Here is a 13,072-nt window from a genome sequence, read left to right on the forward strand (position 1 = left end):
GCAACGCCCCGGTAGCGCCCCGGACCGGATATTGAGTGGCTCCCCCTGCCTTACCGCCTGCTGTTAGCAACGACAGGTTGAGGGGAGCGTTTTGCAGTCAGAAAGGGACTGGGGGAGCGCTATTTAAAGGCGACCGCTTCCTGCCTTTTTTTGTTGGTGACATTTTTGCACCATGCATTCTGAGAGAGAGAAACTTCTGGAGAGATTCAATGCTGTGTGAAGGAGTTTTGGGTACTGAGCAGCACTTTGCAGGTTCATTTTGATTTGCCCTGCCTAGTATCGATTTAGAAGAGACTGTGGGGACTGCACTCTGAGCTCTTTCCCAGGGTGTCTCCTTTGTTCTTTCCAGCAGATTTGATGTACAGGTCTCTCCAGGCCGAGATTCAAGGCTGCAATGAGCAGGATGTGGATGGAGAGCAAAATCAACCCTTCCCTTTAAGATAAAAACAGAAAATGCTGGGGAAACTCAGCAGGTCAAGCAGCATCTGTGAAGCGAGAAACAGAGTTAACGTTTCAGGTCGATGACCTTTCGTCAGAACTCCCCTTTAAGAACTGGCCGGAGCCAGTGTGTCTGTGTTCCATTGCGGACTGACATCACATGAGCTTCGCCAGCACTCTGAGGTAGCGCCTCGCTCCTCGGCCTTTGCGCCTTAAGACAGGTGTGAAGTGCCTGATTTAGTGCTCCAATCACTTCCAGGGGCGATAAAAGCCAAGTTTGCCGTCGGAGGCAATAATTAACACCAGGCGCTAAACTTTGCGCACGGCCGATAATGACGCCCCAAACGGGGCGATACTGAATTTTTCCCCCATTAGAACATAAGAAATAGGAGCAGGAGTAGGCCATTTGGCCCTTCAAGCCTGCTCCGCCATTCAACAAGACCATGGCTGATCTTCTACCTCAACTCCACCTTTCCGCACTATTCCCATATCCCTTAATTCCCCAAAATTTATCGACCTCTGTCTTGAATATACTCAACGACTGAACATCCACAGCTCTCTGGGGTAGAGAATTCCAAAGATTCACAACCCTTTGAGTGAAGAAATGTCTTCTCATCTCAGTCCTAAATGGCTGACCCCTTATTCTGAGACTGTGACCCCGTGTTCTAGATTCCCCAGCCGGGAGAAACATTTTCCCAGCATTAACCCTGTCAAGCCCCTTAAGAATTTCATATGTTTCAATGAGCTCACCTCTCATTCTTCAAAACTCTAGGGAATATAGGCCTAGTCTACTCAATCTCTCCTCATAGGGCAATCCCCTCATCCCAGGAACCAGTCTAATGAACCTTCATTGCACTCCCTCTAAGGCAAGTATGTCTTTCCTTAGCTAAGGAGACCAGAACTGTACACAGTACTCCAGGTGCAGCCTCACCAATGCCCAGTATAATTGTAGTAAAACTTATTTACTCTTATACTCTAATCCCTTTGTAACAAAAGCTAACATACCATTTGTTTTCTTAATTGCTTGCTGTACTTGCATGTTAACTTTCTGTGATTCATGTACAAGGACACCCAGGCCCCTCTGAATGAAAACATTCCCAACCTGCTCAACCTTTCTTCCTACGACAACCCCTTCATCTCCGGAATCAACCTTGTGAACCTTCTCTGAACTGTCTCCAATGCAAGTATATCCTTCCTTATTTAAGGAGACCAAAACTGTACGCAGTACTCCAGGTGTGGTCTCACCAACGCCCTGTACAGTTGTAACAGGACTTCCCTACTTTTATACTCCATTCCTTTTGCAATAAAGGCCAAAACTCCATTTGCCTTCCTAATTACTTGCTGTACCTGCATGCTAACTTTTTGTGATTCATGTACAAGGACCCTCAGATGCCTCTGTACCTCAGCATTTTGTAATCTCTCCCCATTTAAATAATAATTTGCTTTTTTATTTTTCCTACCAAAGTGGATAACTTCGCATTTTCCCACATTAAACTCCATCTGCCAGATTTTTGCCCACTCACGTAGCCTATTTATATCCCTTTGGAGATTCTTTGCGTCCTCCAAACAATTTGCTTTCCCACCTGTCTTTGTATCATCAGCAAATTTGGCTACATTACACTCAGTCCCTTCATCCAAGTCATTAATATAGATTGTAAATAGTTGAGGTCCCAGCACTGATCTCTGCGGCACCCCACTAGTTACAGTTTGCCAACCTGAAAATGACTCATTTATCCCGACTCTGTTTTCTGTTAGTTAGCCAATCCTCTATCCATGCTAATATATTACCCCCAACCCCATGAGCTCTTACCTTGTGCAGTAACCTTTTATGTGGCACTTTATCGAATGCTAAATACGCAACATCATCTGGTTCCCCTTTATCCACCCTACTCCTTACATCCTCAAAGAACTCCAGCAAATTTGTCAAACATGATTACCCTTTCATAAAACCATGCTGACTCTGCTTGACTATATTATAATTTTCAAAATGTCCTGCTACCACTTACTTAATGATGGACTCCAGCATTTTCCCAATGACAGATGTTAGGCTAACTGGTCTATAGTTGCCTGCTTTCTGTCTCCCTCCTTTCTTAAATAGGGGCGTTATATTTGCAGTTTTCCAGTCCGCTGGGACCTCTCCAGAATCCATGGAATTTTGGTATATTACAACCAATGCATCCACTATCTCTGCAGCCACCTCTTTTAAGATTCTAGGATGCAGGCCATCGGGTCCAGGGGACTTGTCCACCTTTAGTCCCGTTAGTTTGCCTAGTACTTTCTCTCTAGTGATGGTGATTGTTTTAAGTCCCCCCACCCCAATAGCCCCTTGATTATCCACTATTGGGATGCTTTTAGTGTCTTGAAGACTGATACAAAATATTTGTTCAAAGTCTCCGCCATTTCCTTGTTTCTCATTAATTCCTCAGACTCATTCTCTAGGGGACCAACGTTTACTTTAGCTACTCTCTTCCTTTTATACACCTGTAGAAGCTCTTACTGTCTGTTTTTATATTTCTTGCTAGCTTACTCTCATAAACTATCTTCTCACTCTTTATCATTTTTTTAGTCGTCCTTTGCTGGTTTTTAAAAAGTTCCCAATCCTCTGGCCTTCCACTATTCTTCGCAACATTGTATGCTTTTGTTTTCAATTTGATACCATCCTTTACTTCCTTAGTTAGCCACGGATGGTTCATCCTTCTCTTAGAGTCTTTCTTTCTCACTGGAATATATCTTTGCTGAGATTTATGAAATAACTCCTTAAATGTTTGCCACTGCTTTTCTACAGTCTTACCCTGTAATATATTTTCCCAGTCCACTTTAACCAAGTCTGCTTTCATACCTTTGTAATTACCTTTGTTTAAGTTCAGGACGCTAGTTTGAGACCTAGCTTTCTCACCCTCAAACTGAATTTGAAATTCTACCATGCTATGATCACTCTTCCCAAGAGGATCCTTCACTTCGAGATCATTAATTAATCCAGCCTTGTTACACATTACCAAATCTAAGATAGTCTTCTCCCTGGTTGGTTCCACAACGTATTGTTCCAAGAAACCATCCCATATACATTCTAAGAACTCTTCCTCAAGTCTGCCTTTGCCAATTTGCTTTGTCCAATCAATATGAAGATTAAAATCTCCCATGATTATAGCCGTACCTTTCTTACAAGCCTCTATTATTTCTTGATTTATACTCTGTCCTACAGTGTGGCTACGGTTTGGGGGCCTGTAGACCACTCCCACCAGTGACTTCTTACCCTTATTATTTCTTATCTCCACCCAAACTGATTCTACATCTTGATCTTCTAGGCCAATATCATTTCTCATTACTGCACTGATCTCATCTCTTATTAACAGAGCTACACCACCTCCTTTTCCTTTCTGCCTATCCTTACGAAATGGCAAATACCCCTGAATATTCAGTTCCCAGCCTTGGTCACCTTGCAACCGTGTCTCTGTAATGTCTCTGTAAATCAGATCATACCCATTTATTTCTATTTGTGCTGTCAACTCATCTATCTTGTTACAAATGCTGTGTGCGTTCAGATATAGAGCTTTTAATTTTGTCTTTTTACCTACTCTGACCCCTCTTTCTGATGCAGTCTTGTGTATATGCTCTGTCCCTTCCTGTCACACTCTGGTTATCATTACCCCTATCACTACCCTGCACTTTTGCCTTCTCATTTTTCTTTGACATTTTTAATTTCCGCTCAGCGTATCCCCCCCACCCCCCCCACACTATTTAGTTTAAAGCCTACGTTTACTTTCACTAATCTCTTCCTATTTACATACCTATAGAAACGTTTATAATCTGTTTTTATGTCTCTTGCTAATTTACTCTCATTCTTTTTTCTCTTTCCTTATCAATTTTTTGGTCCTCCTTTGCTGAATTCTAAAATCCTCCCAATCCTCAGGCTTACTGCTCTTTTTGGCACCAGCATAAGCTTCTTCCTTTGATCTAATACTATCTTTAACTTCTCTTGTTAGCCACGGTTGGACCACTTCCTGTGGGGTTTTTGTGCCTTTAAAGGAATGTATATTTGTTGTAAATTATGTATTAGTTCTTTAAATGCTAGCCATTGCTTGTCTACCATCATATCTTTTAATGTAGTTTCCCAAACTACCTTAGCCAATTTGCCCCTCATACCTACGTAGTTTGCTTTGTTTAGATTTAAGGCCCTAGTTTCGGACTAGGCAAAATCGCTTTCAAACTCAATATAAAAGTCTATCACATTATGGTCACTCTTCCCTAAAGGCCCCTTTACTACAAGGTTATTAATTAACCCTTTCTCATTGCACAATACTAGATCAAAAATAGCCTGTTCCCTAGTTGGTTCCTCAACATACTGATCTAGAAAACTATCTTGAATACATTCCATGAACTCGTCCTCCACATTATTACTGCAAATTTGGTTTGCCCAGTCTATATGTTGATTAAAGCCCCCCATGATTTATTACATGCGCCTCTAATTTCCTGATTTATACTCTGCCCTATATTACAACTACTGTTTGGTGAGAATTGTTTATAGGCCCCCAATATTTTCTGCCCTTTGCTGTTTCTTATCTCTACCCAAACTGATTCTACTTCTTGATTTTCTGAGCTACGATCCTTTCTACAGTCTTTATCCCATCCTTTATTATCAAGGATGCCGCTCCTCCTTTTCCATTTTGCCTATCACTTCTAAAAGTTAAGTATCCTTGGATATTTAGTTCCCAACCTTGGTTTCTTTGCAACCATGTTTCCATAATGGCTATTAGATCAAACCTCTTCATTTCTATCTGCGCTATTAATTCATCTATTTTGTTGCGAATGCTTCGCGTATTCAGATATAGTGCCTTTAGCTTTGACTTTTCTGATGTCACATTCACTTATGCCCCATTATCTTTGTTACTCTCTCTCTCCCTTCCTGACCCACACTGCTTATTTTTACCCAAAACTCTGTTCTGCTCTATAGCCTTGACATTTCCCTTGCTGCTTTTAAATTTACTCTTTCCTGAATCCTCCCCCCCCCTTCATTAGTTTAAAGCCCTGTCTACTGTCCTAGTTATTCGGTTCACCAGGACACTGGTTCCAGTCTGGTTTAAGTGAAGCCCGTCCCAACGGAACAGCTCCCTCTTTCCCCAGTACTGGTGCCAGTGCCCCACGAAATGAAACGAAACCCCCTGCCTCCCACACACTCTTTCAGCCACGCATTTAACCTTCTAATCTGCTTATCCCTATGCCAATATGGCTCGGGTAACAATCCAACAATTATTACCTTTTGAGGTTCTTTTTAATTTGGACCCCAACTCCTCAAATGACAATGTATGACTTTAAAATAGGGACTGAATTGCATCTTCACAGTGATCCAATTATTCCCCGTCCTCTAATCCTCTTTCACCTGAAGACTACACTTGATGTTAATTCACCATGGGAGATCAACATGTATAGAAATAAAATAATTAAACTTTCTTTAGTTTTACACTATATGCATGCCCTATCTGTTGTTACCTTGTGTGCTTGCCCTTTTTAAATTGTTTTTTTTGCCACAGCTGGATGTTGATGCCTAGCTATATATGCTCTTCTAGTGGAAGGAGAATCAGTGCTCAAGCTCATAGAGTGCAGGTGTAACCACAGAGGATGTGGGAGACATGCTACCTCTTTTGGTAGCGATGCCTAATGAGCCAGCATCAGAACTAGGGATGTCATCAGCTGTAGTCACAGTGGGATCCATATTTTGGCAGGTGCTCCAGTCTGACACTTTATGCTGTTCCAAGGCAAGGGCCTGTGGCCAATGTAATTGTTGACAACAAGGCCCTCCTGCTGTTGATCACTCAATAAATCATTTTGCAAGGACGTGTCCTCTTGTTTAGAGCTCATCGGGAGCCAAGAACCTTCAACAGCAATTGAGTCTCTGTATCTCTGCACCATCGTTGCCTGTATTACAAAGTGAGGTAAACTCAATCTCAACTGCTGCTTAGATTTGAGCCTCATGCTGGCTGCAGCATCAATGACTTCTGTTGTGGGAGACATTTCAGTGCAGTTGTGGTCTGTTAATGTTGTTGGAGTGGATGCTACTACTGTTCAGTGGACAGCTGCTGTTCAGACAAAAGTTGCTACACAAACTTTGAAGTTGGAGATGCCAGAGCCTATCTGCTCCAAAGACTCCTGGAGTGAAATCATTGCATCTGTCACCAAGATGCTCAACAATGCAGGTGACTCTTTCCCACTGTTTATGTACTGCAGTCAGCATGCTCCTGCAATTATGGAAAGGTTCTGTGATGCCTAGATCTTTCAACTATTACTCTTTACCCCTCATTACTTACCACTTGTAACTTTCTCATTAGTGTCTATTATTCACTCTCCTGTGATTTCTACCGAGCTGTTTTGAACATTGTGTGCATATCTGGGTTGGTTCTGGATGGCTAGGCTGTTGTTGACAAACAAGGGTGCGGTGACTGGTGCTTTTTTGTACTTCTGGAAGTGCTTACCTCACTTTGCTCTGTGAAGAGAACACAAAAGATTTCAATCAGTACGTAGTTGTTATACCTATGGCTGGGATAGTATTAATGGGAGGAGCTGTAAAGGTCTTGGGATTGTAGATGTTCACGGTAAGATGGATTGAATAGGTTGTTAACATGACTGAATACTCCGTAAGCATATATCTGCACATAATAATGGGTCAGCACTGACCAGCTGCAATAATGGTCCCAATATCGTATGCGATCTCTAGACTGATTGCAGTAAACTCTTGTTTAAACGGCACTTAATCATCCGGAATTCTTTAATAACCGGCAAAATAGATAACCGGTAATATAGCCAAATCCATCCATTTTTCGTTTTTCCGAGTTTCCCACAGTGGCCGAGTTCGTCAGTGGTTTTTTTTTGTGTTAAAAATTGCCTCTCTCTGTTATCCAGAATTTTTGATCAACCTGCACCATCCTGGTCCCGTAGGTGCCGGATACGAAAGAGTTTACTGTAGTTGCACTATGTGTTTCTTATGAACACTTTGTTGGGGGCGGGGGGGAGGTGGACTTCCTTGCAGCTGGCCCCTGCCTGTGCCACCAATAGCTCTCTTGTGTAGTAGTTTCACCTGCAAAAACAAGAGCAGAGAGGTGCCAAACATTGAATTATTTATATTGGAAATTTTTGTGGAATGTATTTGTAATAACCATGAAGATGTGCCTTACATTGTGCTACTCCACGCTGTTTCTTCTTTACGGATATTACAATATACAACTTGGTGCCTCTATGAATGTGAGGACAGAGTTTGGGAGTCTCAGAAAAAGACCATGTGAGGTTTGAAGCTTTTGTATGTAAAATTAGCAAATCACTTCTCAAAATGTCACACATTTATAAGTCTAATTATTATCGACCTTTCATGTAGTAAAGCGCTGTGATGTTCCCCACTGTTTGCCATTCATAATGCTACTAATTACAGTTTGGTTATGATCACATTTAGTCATTGCATTTATCTGTTTGCATTCTTCAAAGTAATTCGTTTTGTTACCACAATGGGCATATTATTGTGCTCTTTTTCAGAACATAAAATGCCTTTGTGCTTTAACTGTGTTAAAAAAGCATTCATATTTTCCGAAACCTCCTGTTAAACACCTGCCTTGCCAATAAAGGTCCAGGCTTTTCTCGCAATTGCTTGCCACCAATCCCTGCAAAAAACATCATGGTTGAATTTGCAACTTTGTGTTTGATGTCCAGCCACCGAGTTTGAGATTTGTTGGCTAAACAACTGCATTGCTGAATTTTCTATTTTGAACGACTTTTAACAATGCTCATAAATGCAGCTTCTACTTCATAGATATACATGTAAGAGGCTTCCCTATATCCATGTTTCCCCCATTACAAAACATGCAGCAACTACCATTCCCACAGTGAGCTGGTATTTCGGAACATAAAATGACCTGTTTTTAAAAATCGACGGATTTAAATTTAGGTAACCGCGTAGATTGAGTTATGAAATAAAGATATATACTAGAATTTGTTTCTTTGTGCCGTTTATAGAAATCCTGAGAGAAATATTTGTTGGCTGATTAGTTGTAAGATTCAACAATTTATGAAATAAAGATTAGAATAAGGAATACGGAATGTTGTGCGGATATTATTTTGACACCATTTATATCCAGCCTGTGCAAGGCAGCAGAGAGTACTGTCTCTTTAAAGTTTATTGACCATGTGTTTAATAGCTTAGTTCAATTTGTATATGCTGGGCTGAGTTAGAATCATTTTAATGTCATGTCATAAATCCAAAATAAATGCAGTATCATTTTGGAAGACACTTACTAGAATGAGACAAATGGCTATGTGGGGTCAAACAGCAGATAACTGGTCAACCCTGCTTGCACTTTGACCCTAAAACTACTCGTCTGCAACCTTTGGCAGGCTAGGGCTTGACCCGAAGCTTCTGGCGAAAATTCTGAATATGAGCTCAGGTCGATGCTGGTCAAGTGACACCTACAACCCTGTACCAGGAGTGATGGAAGGTGTCCCTTCTGCTAATGATTATCAAGGTGGATTTGCTACGACATTGATGGCAAAGGTACTTTTTTTTTAAAATAAAGAAATGATTACCCCTCCATTTTTTTCTGTGCCACCTTTAGATCACCCATGCCACATGCTATTCAGTCTACTGAGGGAAGACAGGAAGCCTGCTCAAAAGGTTCTTATGATGTCATTCTATAACCAGCTGATTGGAGGTGCTTAATATTGGCATTAAGGCCAATTGTTGAACACCAAATCCTGTTCCTGTTGGGATCAACTAACTCAGCACACTCCATGAAACCTCGGACTTTCTGGTCTATAATACGCCTCAGCTCACTGTTTTGTTTTTTGATGGTCCATTCGAGATGATGACCTCGTCATTTGGTGACTTGTAATTTTTTGTGCTACCATTCCTTGGAACAGCAAAGATATGTCTTTCAGAAACCTATTGTGCTTTGGAGGGATACTCTTCCCATTTTGCTGCTTTCTAGATTGCTCCATGCCAGGCAAAATGCCCTGGCTAAGAGGGGCAGTTTCAGTGACTTGTCTTTCAGTCCATTTTTAATGCTCTAGCTCTGGAAAATGCCTGACCTTCATTCTGTACCTTTCCACATTGCATGGGAATGGCAAATGCAGTCCCTCACTCTATTAAGCTGTGTGAACAATGCATTGGAACGCCAATGTGCTGAGTTACTACGCTATTAGTAGGATCATGTGTACATATTATTGTCTGATACAAATGCAAGTCCTAGGTTTTACTTCCTTTGAAGAGCTAAAGATCTATAATAAAAACAGAAAATGTTAGAAATACAGGATTTCCAGCAGGTCCATCAGCTTCTGTAAAGAGAAAACAGGTTAATATTTTGGTTACGAGCCTTTGGAAGATAAGTGAGCCCCTAAATTGGACTGAATGAAACAAAATGGAGGGAGAGAGAAGAGAACAACTGGTAAGAATTACAAATCAGGAATATGGACTTCTGTCACAGGGCAAAGTTCAACGATTAAATGGCCAGCAAAAAAGATTTCTTGAATAGATGGTTAAAGGTGAATAACGGTAGTCTCTCTAGACTTAGGAAAGTGCTGTGTTTGCACTACCCACCATCTAGGCCCATTTCATATGAGTGTGCACTTCATATTCGGCAAACAGAAACTCTACCTGATTTTTCAGTAGCTTGGCTTGTGGATTCTAAAATATGATGATTAGTTTCTATATATTTCAGACACCTTGTTGACCAAAAAAAATGCTAGAATATACTTGTAATTTATTGTAATAATTGTAGTCATTTGTGGTCTGAATAGGGCCACAGTGTTGAGTTCTAAAGTAAGATTTAATAATTCATTCTCTAACTGTCCCTCTTTTTCTTCTGTTTAGGATCTGGGATTAGCACAAAACACTGCCACAAACACTAAAACCCCTGCTCTATTAGGGTCCTTGTCCCATCAGATTTACAGGATGATGAGTGCACGGGGCTATGCTCAGAAAGACTTCTCTTCGGTGTTTCAGTTCCTGCGTGAAGAGGAGAATATTTAAACTTGACCAACACCAAAATGCATCTTGAGAAAATAGTCATGAGACTTTGTCAGTGTGTTCAAGTAACTTCAGTTGTCCAACAAAAAAGGACAGGATAATTCTATAGCCATAAATCATGATCCCAGAGAGGCTGTCTAGTTTCTTAGTGAACAGCTTGTATAATTGTGCACCCAGAGGTCTCTAATTTAACTGTGTGGGATTAGATAATGAAAGCATTTTGAAACTGGATTACGAACAAGATGACCAGAAAGTTTTATGAGGTATGAGACTGTTACATATTATGCAGGTTTACTATTTGTTACTGGGGAAGTGATAAGGAAGTTAACTTTCTGTTTTATGTTTTGTTGAGTTTCATTACCAATTACTTCACTAAGAGATGATATATTATGAATTTTCATTTTAGTTTTGTTTTCTTGGATCATATATAGATCAGAGTCAATGACGCATTCTAAACAGGTGGCAACTATCATTTTTTTCTTTAAATATTCAATTAAAATCTGATTGTATATTGAAATAAAATTCTATTAATTACATGCTGGATTCAATCATTGTTTTTGTTTGGTGTAATTCAGAATCTTTGGCCAATTTAATTAGAGGTCTCATGGTAGTCTTGTGTTCAGATCCTAGTCAACAGGAAAAGTGGGTTGAGACTGCCTTACCTTACAAACTGTCAGAGGGAGGAGACTGTCACCTCATCAGTGTGACTGGTTTTGAACCTAATTTTAAAGAAAATGAAAAATCATTAAGGGTAATAGATATCATCACTGATTATAAATGGAAATGTCTTCTGTTTTTTTAGATCCTTTGTTATTATTACATATACTGATGTGTATTTGTGTCCTTGGCCCAACCTCAGTTGGGTTCTTGGAAACCAGTTCCTTAGATTGCAAAGATTTTTTTCCTTTCAGATCTGCAGTATTGCTCTGTAGACATGATTGGCTGAAGATATCTAGTTTGCCACAATATACAATCCACGGTTACTTTTTTTTCCTCACTAATTTTCTTCCCCTCCCCTCTCCTAAAGGTGTTCACTTCTTGTTGGGATGCACTTCCACGTGTGCCTGTTGCTTTTGGTACTTTGGCAGAGTAGCATTATTCACATGTGGGCTTTGACAGTGAGTGCCTTCAGGCTCTTGGGGTATCACTGCTGAGGCCAATCTTGTCCTCATCCAACAGTCCCACAGACTTCCAGCAGAGGCAACTGGATAGCAATCAGAAGCAGGAGCTATGCTTTAGTTTTCTTTTACCCCACCCCTCTAGACTAGGAGTAGCAAAGCTAATTGTTGTGCTCCTATCGCTGCCACAAATCAGATCAGCTAACTCGGCACAAACTTGCCTTTTAATGGAATATAGTTTGGGGAATCAGGTACAAAAACATCATATCTCAATACAGACTGACCATTCTAGGGATTCATTCCTTAACCCTGGCATAATTAAGGCAATTTTTTTGACCGATGTAGGCAACAAAAGCCAAGTGATTGTCATAGGCAAATGAGTTATAGCCATTTGTCCGCTTACAATGGGTGAATGGGCTGGATTTAAACCTTAGATCCAGGTGAAAGGATAGAGGAGACTGATGGGCTCAATCTCTCTCTGTCTTCTGTAGAAGTTGTTCACCAAATTAGTTTGGGCAGTCTCGATCTTGCTGCGTATATAATTGGATTGTATTTTATAACAATTTAATACAAGAGGCATGAACAATATATGTATATCAAATGCTCCTAATTAGCTTACTTGATTTCCTGTTCTCATTCTTTTCCTCTGTTCCTCAAATTGCTTCCTGAAAATCTTTTTGTATGTAAAACAAATATTTTAAAAATTGCTTGTTTCTCTAGAGCGTAGCATTTACCTTAAAATCTTACATCCCTTAGCTTGCTAATTAAGGAGTTGCATTGTCTATTTGAATGCATTTTCAGATTGTTGTAAGCTAAATGTTAATGGAAAACTGAATTCCGAGTCCAGGCCAAATCTGGTATTGGTTAACTGTGGTAACTGCCATTTAATAAAGCTGTTAATCAGCAGATCAACCTCTAAATAGCTCACGAAAACAAACTACTGGAGCTTGTATGTTGATTACCCGCTGGATGCTGATACAAAGTGGCAGTTCATTCTTCATTTATTGCACTTAATATAACTGTGTAAAGCAGTTTAGGGCATGATGCCCACTAAAGACTAAGTAAAAATATTTGATTATTGTTCAGTTTCATCTTGAGACAGATCGAAAATCAATAAATAAATGGTAAGTTATCAATAATCAAATGATATGCCGGGAGTTTCTGCCGATGTTATAATGACTGATGGGAAGAACCCCCACCCCCAACAAAATTCTCGAATGCTTGAAATAATATGATGGATTGACAGATAGTGAGGAATTCCCTCACATATGGAGGTAGTACTGAGTTTTCTTGGAGCCTGAACGTGAACAAAAATCAGAGGTTGGATTGGGAGAAACCTGTGGTTCTGTTGTGTTTTTTTTTTAAAAGGCACAAGTTGGATAATGATGCAGATACACTGCTGAATAATTGTTTCTTTCAGGGATTAATTGATTATTCATGCAAGGAACTTTTTTAAACAGTTGGTGCTTAATGATTAAGTAACCATCTGTTTCTCCTTACTTCATGAAAGTGCTCA

The 13,072-nt window shown here is 40.2% G+C and overlaps 1 protein-coding gene across 1 annotated transcript in view; it reads left to right on the forward strand.

The window, feature by feature from the left end:
- The window catches only part of hibadhb (3-hydroxyisobutyrate dehydrogenase b), a 175,810-nt gene extending 164,836 nt beyond the window's left edge, over positions 1-10,974 (forward strand). Inside the window, exons 7-8 of the mRNA XM_085988628.1 lie at positions 8,812-8,968; positions 10,283-10,974. Coding sequence (XP_085844754.1) covers positions 8,812-8,968; positions 10,283-10,441 — 316 coding nt within the window. The 3' untranslated portion in view covers positions 10,442-10,974. The remainder of the gene's footprint in view (positions 1-8,811; positions 8,969-10,282) is intronic.
- The last annotated feature ends 2,098 nt before the right edge of the window (positions 10,975-13,072 follow it).

Source organism: Somniosus microcephalus, chromosome 5, assembly GCF_052327205.1.
Source record: "Somniosus microcephalus isolate GS21.2 chromosome 5, FLI_Smic_1.0, whole genome shotgun sequence".
In the NCBI taxonomy this organism is placed as follows: Eukaryota; Metazoa; Chordata; class Chondrichthyes; order Squaliformes; family Somniosidae; genus Somniosus; species Somniosus microcephalus.